Source organism: Phyllobates terribilis, unplaced genomic scaffold (genome assembly GCF_046119375.1).
Source record: "Phyllobates terribilis strain yellow unplaced genomic scaffold, ASM4611937v1 Scaffold_1__5_contigs__length_1240528914, whole genome shotgun sequence".
Taxonomy (NCBI): domain Eukaryota; kingdom Metazoa; phylum Chordata; class Amphibia; order Anura; family Dendrobatidae; genus Phyllobates; species Phyllobates terribilis.
This window is the reverse complement of record NW_027362761.1, coordinates 1,037,047,625-1,037,060,678: the sequence shown is the minus strand read 5'-3', so window position 1 is coordinate 1,037,060,678 and position 13,054 is coordinate 1,037,047,625. Positions and strand designations below refer to the sequence as shown.

The 13,054-nt window shown below is 43.5% G+C and overlaps 1 protein-coding gene across 4 annotated transcripts in view; it reads right to left on the bottom strand.

Moving 5' to 3' along the window:
• Positions 1 to 13,054, bottom strand: part of MAP9 (microtubule associated protein 9) — a 233,574-nt gene that overhangs the window by 59,010 nt on the left and 161,510 nt on the right. For all 4 annotated transcript variants that reach the window (XM_073645013.1, XM_073645005.1, XM_073645021.1 and 1 more), the window contains 2 exons: positions 10,208 to 10,404; positions 7,515 to 7,573 (listed from right to left, as the gene is read on the bottom strand). In XM_073645013.1, the coding sequence (XP_073501114.1) occupies positions 7,515 to 7,573; positions 10,208 to 10,404 (256 nt within the window). The remainder of the gene's footprint in view (positions 1 to 7,514; positions 7,574 to 10,207; positions 10,405 to 13,054) is intronic.

Below are 13,054 nucleotides of genomic sequence, written 5' to 3'. Positions count from 1 at the left end.
TGGCAATGAAAACTTCAAATTAGCAATAAGAATAAGCTTTCAACCAGTTCAGTTGACTGAAAAATACGTTTTTTTGTGACTACATGGTCACATTTATAGCATTATAAAAACTGGAAGGTTGAAGGGGTTGTCCTACCCTACATGTGTGAGAACAGGGGAAGATTTCGCATCGCCTGTAAAAGTAGAGGTCAATGAGCCTACACAATTCACGTGTATGAGACGTCTGAAAACTGCCAAGCAAGCACACAATTTTTGACCCGTCATCTAACAAACACAGATGGAAATAGTCTTTTAAACATACAAGGTACATCTTTTTTTAGCAGTGCTCCAGATACCATAAATAAATAGGTTTTTCTTGCTTACAGATTCCTTGTAATAGCTTCCCGACGTATGACGTCACATGTTGGGGTCCCCATGTACGGAGCAGGCTCTGAGCCGCTTCTCTTGGTCTAAAATGTGATTCTGGAACAGAATAAGCTTTATTCTATTCCAGAATCTTTGGGCAGCGAGAAAAAAAATTGTGACATTCAGCATGTTGTTCACACTGGCTCGACATATCTTAGCCCAAACAGGCAGATTTATTAAAGTTCATATGTCTGCACCATAAACAAATGTATAGCCTTCCGGCATAAAGAAGAAATAAAACAACATTGCATATCCATACAGAAATATGGCTCAGCCGTTTAGATATCACAGGGCTCAGTCCGCCTCTGATCAGGACTGACCAGCATAACAGGTCTTCCCACCTGTCCACACAGACCATTATGGAGCAGTTAAGCTGTCAATTTACACCAGTTGCACCTCGCGGATTGGAGGATGCAAACGACCAGTTCTGCCAAGCTCTTCCAGTCGTTCCTAAAACCTGGACCCCAAATCCGAGCACATAAAAAACACCTCTCGGCACTATACATGCTAGAGCCTGTTTCTCCGGGTTTCACATCACAGAGGCTAGGCACCTCGGTAACACTAATACTCCATCCAGAACCTGTCCAGTTGCTTTTCTACAAGGTGTTGTCTGGGATTTTTACATTGATGGGCTATACTTGTTCAAATCAATAGGGGGGATATGCAGTACCTGACCACGGCCACTCTACCATTGACGGAGCTGGGCAGATCCGCAACCGATTACATCTGGCCGTCGCCAACACCGGGAACAGCTGATTGTTGGGGTACTGGGAGTTAAACCCCCACCGATCAGATATTAATGACCTGTAGATAGGCCATCAATGTAAAAGTCCTAGAAAACCCCTTTAAATGGTTACTTAACAAGGAACTAAGGTATCGTGGTGGAGATTTCAATAATATGCTGCTCAGGCAGTGCAAAGGTGAATCCTCTGTGTGTTGCAGCAGCGAAGTGAGAGGCAGACTGTAACTAGTGCAGGCAGAAAGGCGCACACATGATGAGTAGCGCCCTAGCAGTCGGGTGCACACAGCATGCAATGTACTTTGTGTAGCTGACGTCATATGTATAGAAAAAAGACGTCATATGTATAAATCTATGCAGGTCAGGTACACATTGACTTAGAACCCCAGAACTGACCCAAAGAATTGGCAGTAGTGCCCTCCAGCATTGCCCCTCATAGTGGCCACAATCACTGCATTTGATTTCTGTCTCTTTCTGTCTGTGGTCTGGATGGTAACAGTCAATGGGATGGGATGCAGCTCGCATGCCATACTTTCCCAATCTCTGAAGTATATAGATCAAGTGATCAGATAATCGAACATTCAAGTCACCTAAGAGGACTAAAAATAGAGTAAAAATAATAAAAAAAAGGATTTAAAAATATGAAAGAATATAAAATATAACAATTTTGGAGGAAAATGGGGGGTGCGTCTTATAGTCTGAATGTTGGGGGGGGATGGGGTATATATATATATGCTCTGTGGTGTGTGGGGGAGAGCAGTAGCAGTGGAGGAGCTACAGGAGGCAGCAGCCGCCTGCTGCAGCCTACACTGTCCCCGCTGCTAAAGAAAATGCGGCTGACAAAATCGCCTGTGCCCGCTGTTAAAGGGCATGAATATTCAACCTCTCTACATGCAGCACACGCGATCGCCCGGCAGCAGCAGGAGCTGCGCTGCGGCTACGCTGTGTACCGGCTATTAAGGAACATGAAGTCACTGCTCCCCGCGCACACAGTCCCGGCGTGGGGAGCAGTGACTTCCGGCAGCTGATCTCTCCTTGTGAGCCGCGCATGGCAGTGACGTCATGCGCGGCTCACATGGCGAGATCAGTGCGGGCAGGCAGGATGCAGCGCTGGAGGAGAGAAGAAAGGTGAGTAGGAGTGTTTATTTTTTATGTGCAGCATGATGGGGATCAGGGGGACCATGAATACCAAGATAAGGATGAGGAGGCATACATAACAGGATAAAGATGAGGGGGCCATACATACCAGGATAAGGATGAGGGAGCCATACATACCAGGATAAGGATGAGGGGGCCATACATACCAGGATAAGGATGAGAGGCCATACATACCAGGATAAGGATGAGGGGCCATACCTACCAGGATAAGGAAGAGGGGCCATAAATACCAGGATAAGGATGAGGGGGATCATACATACCAGTATACGGATGAGGGGTGCCATGCATACCAGGCTAAGGATGAGGGGGATCATACATACCAGGATAAGGATGAGGGGGCCATGCATACTAGGATAGGGATGAGGGTTGCCATGCATACCAGGACAGGGATGAGGGGTGCCATGCATACCAGGACAGGGATGAGGGGTGAAATGCATACCAGGACAGGGATGAGGGGTGCCATGCATACCAGGACAGGGATGAGGGGTGCCATGCATACCAGGACAGGGATGAGGGGTGAAATGCATACCAGGACAGGGATGAGGAGTGCCATGCGTACCAGGATAGGGATGAGAGGTGCCATGCGTACCAGGACAGGGATGATGGGTGCCATGCATACCAGGATAGGGATGAGGGGTGCCATGCATACCAGGATAAGGATGCCAGGCATACCAGGATAGGGATGGGGGCCACGTATAAAAGGAAGGGGGGGCATATATACCAGGATGGGGGATATTGTCAAAATTGGGGGACATTACCCCTATACCAGTGTCAGCAGAAGACCCCCTCCCCCTTAAAAGTGCATCGTGAACACATTTTTTGCTTACATTTTTTTTTCTATTTTCCTCCTCTAAAACCTAGGTGCGTCTTATGGTCCGGTGCATCTTATACTCCGAAAAATACGGTAACTGTTCACAATAACAGTAATTTTGAACAGGGGTGCCCAAACTTTTACATGCCACTGTATAAGAAAGCATATTTGGTATTGCCCTATCTGTAAAAGTCAGATCTATCAACATAATTAACTAACTCGTAGAAAAAAAAAATTAAACTCCAGGATTGCGGTAATTTTTAGTCAGCTTGCCATGCAGAAAGCAAGCCTCCACACAGGTACTGACAGAAAAATTAAAAAATTACAGGTCTCAAAAAATGGTGTCAAAAATATTTTTTTTTTTTTTTTTTTTAAACAAAGCCCAAGAAATAGCAGAATTTGCAATTTCACCATACTTGCCATTTTTTCCTGTTTTTCAGTACATTGTATGGTAATATGAATGGTATAACTGAAAATTGCAGCTCGTTCCTGTAGAACGCTAGCCCTCATATGTCAACGGAAAAAAAAGTTATGGCTCTTGGAAGAAACGGAAATGCAAAAATGGAATCATTGCCAGAGACGGACTACACCTCAACAAACCCGGGAAACACACATTCGCCAGAAGACTCGCAACACTCATCAGGAGGGCGTTAAACTAGAAGAAGAGGGGATGGGAAGAAAAACGCCGGACACGATCATGCAACCAGAGAACATACTAATGAAAGATATGAAGTGCGACAAAGAAGGTCCAAGACAAGATACTTGGAAGGGAGGTAAGAAAATTTCTAATACAATCCACAGGGAGAAGATTGGAACAAAACAAAATTGTGTAAACTGCGTGCTAGCAAATGCCAGGAGCCTGACAAACAAGATGGATGAACTGGAAGCAGAAATATCTACAGGTAACTATGACATAGTGGGAATAACGGAGACATGGTTAGATGAAAGCTATGACTGGGCAGTTAACTTACAGGGTTACAGTCTGTTTAGAAGGGATCGAAGAAATCGGAAAGGGGGTGGAGTCTGTCTATATGTAAAGACGTGTCTAAAGCCTACAATACGGGAGGATGTATGGGAGGGAAATGAGGAGGTCGAGTCCTTATGGGTGGAGATACATGGGGCAAAAAACAATAATAAAATTATCATAGGAGTCTGTTATAAACCACCAAATATAGCAGAAGCCACGGAAAGTCTATTAATGAGACAAATAGACGAAGTAGCAAAAAATAACGAGGTGATTATTATGGGGGACTTCAACTACCCCGATATAGACTGGGAAACCAAAAGCTGTAGATCTCAGAAAGGAAACAGGTTTCTGTCAATTATCAACGACAATTATTTGTCACAACTTGTGCAGGAACCAACTAGAGGGACGGCCCTTTTAGACTTAATATTAACTAACAGGCCAGACAGAATAACTGAGGTGCAGGTCGGGGGGCACCTGGGAAATAGTGACCACAACATTATACAATTCCACATGTGCTTCAGTAGGGTGTCCAGCAAGGGAGTCACAAAAACACAGAACTTCAGGAGGGCAAAGTTTGATCAGCTAAGAGATGCCCTTCACCTTATAGACTGGGATAGTATCTTCAGTAATAGGAGCACGCATAGAAAATGGGAAATTTTCAAAACAGTCCTACATAGTCACTGTAGAAGGTACATACCTTATGGGAATAAAAGGGCTAGGAATAGGAGAAAGCCAATGTGGCTAAATAAGGAAGTCAAGAGGGCAATGAAAAACAAAAAAAGGGCTTTCGGTAAACTTAAACAAGAAGGCAGCGAGGAAGCGCTAATATCTTATAGGGAAAAAAACAAAATCTGTAAGAAACAAATAAGAATAGCAAAAGAGGAGACAGAGAGACTAATTGCCAAGGAAAGTAAAACGAATCCCAAACTGTTCTTTAACTATATAAACAGTAAAAGGATTAAAACTGATGGAGTTGGCCCATTGAAAAATAACCTGGGTAAAATCATAGAGGGCGATGAGGGTAAAGCAAACCTACTCAATAGCTTCTTCTCCACTGTTTTCACAAAAGAAAACAATTTATCGGAGGAAATGCAGAGTGATAAAGTAAATCCTCCGCTAAATATCACCCACCTAACCCAGGGGGAAGTTCAGAAACGCCTAAATAATATCAAAATAGACAAGTCACCAGGCCCAGATGGCATACACCCCCGGGTACTAAAAGAATTAAGTAATGTGATAGACAGACCGCTGTATCTTATATTCAAGCACTCTTTATGGACAGGGACTGTCCCACTAGACTGGCGCCAAGCAAATGTGGTACTAATATTCAAAAAGGGGTCTAAAAGTGACCCTGGGAACTATAGACCAGTCAGCTTAACGTCTGTTGTGGGTAAATTGTTTGAAGGATTTCTTAGAGATGCTATTGTAGAATATCTTAATGATAATAACTGTCTAACTCCATATCAACATGGATTCATGAGGGATCGCTCCTCCCAAACAAACCTGATGGCCTTCTACGAGGAGGTGAGCTCACAGCTGGACCGGGGAGAGTCAGTGGATGTTGTATACCTTGACTTCTCCAAAGCGTTTGATACCGTGCCACACAAAAGGTTGGTATATAAAATGAGAATGCTTGGTCTGGGGGATAATGTGTGCAAGTGGGTAAATAGCTGGCTGAGTGATAGAAAGCAGAGGGTGGTTATCAATGGAGTAAGCTCAGGGTGTGTCAGGGTTACTAGCGGGGTGCCTCAAGGGTCTGTCTTGGGCCCTATATTATTTAATATATTTATTAATGATCTAGTGGAAGGGTTGCATAGTAAAATAGCAATATTTGCAGATGATACTAAACTTTGTAAAGTAGTTAATACAGATGAGGACAGGGCACAGCTACAGGAGGATTTAGATAAATTAGGGAGTTGGGCCAAAAAATGGCAAATGGGGTTCAATGCCGATAAATGTAAGGTCATGCACATGGGAAAGAAAAACAGCAGTCACCCATACATATTAAATGGGAAACCGTTGGGGAAATCTGACATGGAGAAGGACCTGGGCGTCTTGGTTAACAGCAAATTAAATTGGAGTGCCCAGTGTCAGGCAGCAGCTGCGAAGGCAAATAGAGTCATGGCATGCATCAGAAGAGGAATAGGGGCATATGATGAGAACATTGTTCTTCCTCTGTATAAAGCGCTGGTAAGGCCGCACTTAGAATATTGTGCACAGTTCTGGGCTCCGGTGCTCAGGAAAGACATATTGGAGCTAGAGAGGGTACAAAGGAGGGCGACTAAGGTAATAAAGGGAATGGAGGGACTAGAATACCCAGAGAGGTTGTCAAAATTAGGCCTATTTACATTGGAAAAGAGAAGGCTTAGGGGAGACCTCATAAACATGTATAAATACATCAGGGGGCAGTACAGAGATCTCTCCCATGACCTGTTTATACCAAGGATGGTGACAAAGACGAGGGGGCACACTATGCGTCTGGAGGAAAGGAGGTTCCTGCACCAGCATAGAAGGGGATTCTTTACGGTCAGAGCCGTGAGACTCTGGAACTCTCTGGGAGAGGAAGTGGTGATGTCCAACTCACTTAAAGAGTTCAAGAGAGGCCTGGATGCCTTTCTTGAGAACAATAAAATTACATCTTATGCTTAGTTAATTAATCCAGGGATTTAATCTTACTGCCAGATTGGTGTCGGGAAGTGAATTTTTCCTCAGTGATGTAAATTGGCCTATACCGCATGGTTTTTTGTTGCCTTCCCCTGGATCAACGCTGCGGAATAGCTGCAGTGCACAAGAAATAGGCTGAACTGGATGGACGCTTGTCTTTTTTCGGCCTTATAAACTATGTAACTATGTAACTATGAATCGTTCGATCAGGATTAAAGCCTATGTTTATCTTTTTCTACCATGTCACAAAATAACCATCCTACATAAGAAGCTGGCTCTATTAAGCAGCAGGTGCTGGGAAGAACTATTACTCTGACAAGTGTTTTGTACAGGATATTTTTTGTATGAGAGGGAGGTCAGAATCAAAGCTGCTAGCACCATTAAAGTACAAAATTTCACAATAAAATATTAAATAGATCTGCCAAACCTGTAAGTGAGGCTGGTGTACTTACTTTATATAGTCTGATATATTTTTTCAATTTTCATCCCCTAATCCCGATATCAAGATGAGCATGTTATGAACCCAAATGCTGATCTTAATATCAGGATCACACAGCCATTCTGTCGACATGGATTTTCAAAGTTAGTACACCTATCTCATTGGTCTAAGAAATATATTTAATGATGCATATTTGTATTGTGAAATCTTGAACTACTTTACGGCTGCATTAAAGTTACATAGATTATGATGAAGGAATATTCATCATTTTCAAATGCTGTTTCCAAAACAATGTAGCTCTAATTTTAATATATGTAAATAAGCCAATTACCTGTTTGAGTGAGATCTACCTAGTTCCAATGTAGCTTTTAAGTTCTTTTGATTATCAAGCTGAAAATAAGAGGCAAATTAGTAGATAGTATGAACGAGTGAAATAAATAACACACTAAGGAACATTAACCTGTTATTAAAATAATTAACAAATACAGTATTTAAGCAGCTTACTTTAGTGTTTTGGAGACTTTATGGGAATTTTTAAAGTCACCGGATTTTTGCCACCTAATCTGACAGCAGAATAGTGTAGAGATTGAGACCCTGATTGCAGCAATGTGTCACTTACTAGGCTGCTTGCTGTAGATTTATCACTAGAGGACTAGTAAACCTGCTGCCATGTAGTCCTCCGTATTCATGAACTCTGTATAACCCTGCCCTCACCACTGATTGGCAGCTTTCTGCCTATGCACAGTGTACTCAGAAAGCTGCTAATCCGTGATGTGGGCGGAGTTAAACGGAGCTCAGCATTCAGAGAAATGGAAGATCTGAAGTAGATAAAACATAATTTTATCAAAAATACTGCAGGCAGCCCAGTGACACATTGCTGGAATCAGGGTCTCTGCCCTTACATCTTACTGCTTTCAGATGGGGTAGCAAAGACCTGGTGACAGATTTCCTTTAAAGGCATTGTCTACTACTGGATATCCAATTATTAATGGGTCTAGGATAGTGAACAAAAAATAATACTCACCTCCTGGACCAGCGCCGCCCCCCCCCCAAAATCAGAGCCTTGTCCTCGCCGATCTACTTGGATCAACACTTGGAACTCATGAGAACTGCAACCAATCAGTGTCTGCAGTGTTCATATTTTAGCATCACTTGGAAAGTGCTTGACAACTTGGTCACACTATATAAATCCCCGCAGTCTTGCTTCGCTCCGTCCTGGCTGCTGGCAGATCGCGGTACACTGCACTAGGACCTGCGGTCACATGACTATGACGGCAGAGCAGGTCCTTCAGTCCTTCGCAAGATGCCGGTAAAGGAGGACAAGTGCAGCGGGGGCCATGAGACGGTAAATATAATATTTATTTTTTATTTTATTCTTTTTTTCACAGGTACAATGGTACCCAGGTCTGGATGAGAGTCTCCTGTCCTCCACACCCGGGTACCATCCGCACATTGAACCGTGTGATATCCGGATGCAGTGTTGCGGATGTCACGCGGTCCAATGCAAGTCAATGGCGGGGATTACGCTGCGTGTCCGCAAAATTAATGGACATGCTGCGGATTTTTGAGCGCAGCATAAAAGCTGCGGAAAAATCCACAGCATGGGCATTGACATTGCGGCTTGTCATTGGGGACCATGGGGGACGGATTACCAAGCGCTTCCCAAGCTTTTATGCTGCGGAAATTCCGCAGCATAAATGCTTGAAAAAGGTACAGTGGGCACACAGCCTTAAGGAGTTGGGACCTAATACAAATCATGTTTTCTTTTCCAAAGCTCGGTAATCTTGCCCCAGAAAGGTTGGTATATTCTCAGCACATACCAGGTAACCACGCCCCGGCACTGACTGACAGCCAGTTCAGCAGTGCATCAGTGCAGAGTTGGCTGTCAGTCAGTGCTGGTTACAGCCGCCGCTCACTATGTTCTGAAGCTGCGCCGACTGCGCTTATATGACTGAAAGTCTGAGGCTGCCAGGAGGAATAAAGTAAATTTTCTCCCGTCAGCCGGACTTCCAGTGCGGCGGCCTTATGCCTATTAATTAGATTAACCCCACATCTGCATGTCTATACTGTTCTGGGACATCACAGGATCCCTTTAATTCTAACACTGATTGGCTGAAACGTGCTAAGGCTGCTTGTGCTGCAAGCGCACACTTTACATTCAAGCAATATTTTATAGGGTTTTCCCTTTCCATATTCTTTATGTTGTCAACATGCCCCAGTTAAAAATAGCAAAATCAGCTGATCCTCACACACCCTAGGTCCAGCATTGCCTTTCTGCCGCTCCTCAGCTGACTGTTTACTGACTGCAACAGTGATGTCACATCAACAGCATATGTGACCTCTGCAGCCAATCACTGGGTTCAGTGACAAGTGACATCCACATCAGCATCATCACTGAGCTGAGTGATTGGCTGCAGTGTTCACATGCAATCTTGACATCACATCACTGCTGCAGTCGGGAAACAATCTCACAGAGCAGTGTGTGCTTATTCTTGCAGTGTGGGGGTCATTTTACTGAAAGGGGTGTGCGATTATACCTGGAGGGACAGGTGGAAGGACAAAAGCGTACATGTTAATGCAAGAAGTCAGCATGCCTACATGTGTGGATATGTATGTGTAGCATCATGCCTGTGTGCTGTGTGTCTACATGTAGGTGCTTATAAGATATGCTGAACGTGTTTTATAACAAATACAGATATTTAGGGCAAAGTTGCTAAATCTTTAAATAGGAAGTGGCACCTATGCCTTGTGTTGCTTTTTCAAGGTGTTTTTGTTTTGTTTTTAAATCGCAGCCTTGTCTGAGTGTGACTTTTTAATATCAGGTGTCTTTCTATATATTGCACCACATGGAAAAAATCACCAAAAAAGTAATATAATCGAAATCAATATTGATAGATTATACAAGAAAGCCTCCAGCCCAAACATGTGTCCAAGAAAAATGACCATGAAAGGGCAATTTTGTACACTGCACCATTCAGCCATTTTGAGCCAAGAGGATAAAGAAGAATATATTAATAGCCTTACCTGTCCATGCATCTGTTTGATCTTCTCATGGTCATCCCTTTTCTCATGACTCCTCACTATGGAATCATCTTTGGTCTCTTGCTGTAGAGTCTTTTCTTTTACATCTGAGATCATCATGTCAAAAGCAGATGGAGATTTCCTTCCATTTCCACCTGACTCTTTGTTTTCACTAAAATCTTCTTTTCCGACCTGCAGATCTAGAGATAAAATATGTGTTGTACGTGATGCCATCAGTTTTGGTTACAATAAATTTACAGTTACTAATTGTAGCAATTATATTTCATTACATCATTTCCATTTGAGTTGATTTTTTTTCAAATTTCTAGTAAATGACTTGTTATATGCAAAATATACACTGCTCAAAAAAATAAAGGGAACACTCAAATAACACATCCTAGATCTGAATGAATGAAATATTCTCATTGAATACTTTGTTCTGTACAAAGTTGAATGTGCTGACAACAAAATCACACAAAAATCATCAATGGAAATCAAATGTATTAACCAATGGAGGCCTGGATTTGGAGTCACCCCCAAAATTAAAGTGGAAAAACACACTGCAGGCTAATCCAACTTTGATGTAATGTCCTTAAATCAAGTCAAAATGAGGCTCAGTATTGTGTGTGGCCTCCACATGCCTGTATGACCTCCCTGCAATGCCTGGGTATGCTCCTGATGAGGTTGCGGATGGTCTCCTGTGGGATCTCCTCCCAGACCTGGACTAAAGCATCCGCCAACTCCTGGACAGTCTGTGGTGCAACGTGACGTTGGTGGATGGAGCGAGACATGATGTCCCAGATGTGCGCAATCGGATTCAGGTCTGGGGAACGGGCGGGCCAGTCCATAGCTTCAATGCCTTCATCTTGCCGGAACTGCTGACACACTCCAGCCACATGAGGTCTGGCATGGTCCTGTATTAGGAGGAACCCAGGGCCAACCGCACCAGCATATGGTCTCACAAGGGGTCTGAGGATCTCATCTCGGTACCTAATGGCAGTCAGGCTACCTCTGGCGAGCACATGGAGGGCTGTGCAGCCCTCCAAAGAAATGCCACCCCACACCATTACTGACCCACTGCCAAACCGGTCACACTGAAGGATGTTGCAGGCAGCAGATCGCTCTCCACAGCGTCTCCAGACTCTGTCACGTCTGTCCCATGTGCTCAGTGTGAACCTGCTTTCATCTGTAAAGAGCACAGGGCGCCAGTGGCGACTTAGCCAAATCTGGTGTTCTGTGGAAAATGCAAAGCGTCCTGCACGGTGTTGGGCTGTGAGCTCAACCCCCATCTGTGGACGTCGGGCCCTCATACCACCCTCATGGAGTCGGTTTCTAACCATTTGTGCAGACACATGCACATTTGTGACCTGCTAGAGGTCATTTTGCAGGGCTCTGGCAGTGCTCCTCCTGTTCCTCCTTCCACAAAGGCGGAGGTAGCAGTCCTGCTGCTGGGTTGTTGCCCTCCTAGTCTCCTGGTGTACTGGCCTGTCTCCTGGTAGCGCCTCCAGCCTCTGAACACTACGCTGACAGACACAGCAAACCTTCTTGCCACAGCTCATCCTGGGTGAGCTGCACTACCTGAGTAACTTCTGTGGGCTGTAGAGTCCGTCTCATGCTACCATGAGTGTGAAAGCACACCCAACATTCAAAAGTGACCAAAACATCAGCCAGAAAGCATTGGTACTGAGATGTGGTCTGTGGTCCCCACCTGCAGAACCATTCCTTTATTGAGTGTGTCTTGATAATTGCCAATAATTTCCATCTATTGTCTATTCCATTTGCACAACAGAATGTGAAATTGATTGTCAATCAGTGTTGCTTCCTAAGTGGACGGTTTGATTTCACAGAAGTTTTATTCACTTGGAGTTATATTCCGTTGTTTAAGTGTTCCCTTTATTTTTTTGAGCAGTGTATATATATTTATACACAGACATGAATGAAACCACTTCAAATATTAAAACAATCCTATTAAAATTATAGAATAATATATTATACAAAAAAATATATATCGGACTCAAAAATAATTCGAAAAATTAATAATATATCTAATATAAAAGGACATATTGCACTGATGGGGGGGGGTCATATTTCAAGATATAGATCCAATAAACCTCTTTCCGATCAAGGAAAAGAGGTTTACTGGATCCAATAAACCTCTTTCCGATTGATTTATGTAAATGACACTTGGATCAAACTCTGATCAGAATTTGATCCAATTCTCTCGGATAAGACAATCATAGCACAGGTGAGGAGAAGATGGAAAACAAGATTTCTCCATCTTCTCCATTGTGTGAGTCAGCAGCAAATCACATGCCAAATCGTCATAAGAAAAAAACATCTGATCAGCACTGCGCCATAGAATAACATTAAAAAAAACATCAGATAGCACTCGTCTGATGTATACGCTCGTGTGAGCGAGCCCTAAATCAGGATGCTACTAGGTTCAGACCAGTTGGGGAAACCACACCAAAAAACCTCACTAACAATCCCTAAAACTTAACTTTCATTATTATTTAAAATAGTGGGGTACATAGATAATTAGGCATGTTTTCCTTAAACTACCTTACTAATTCTAATTATGTATAGAGGCGACTGCCTAAGATATGAAGTGGTGACCCCCGGGGTGCCAACCCCATTTGGCAAGATAGGACAGTTATTTTAAAGCACAAGTCCCCCTAACATGTTGCACCGCAAGTGCGGCGTCATCAGGGGATGGGACAATTTCTAGCTATTGTCCAATCCCCTGATGACGTTGCACGTGCGGTGAAATATATTGGGGGGGACGTGTGCTTTAAAATAACTGTCCTATCTTGCCAACTAGGGTTGACACCCCAGGGGTCACCACTCGAT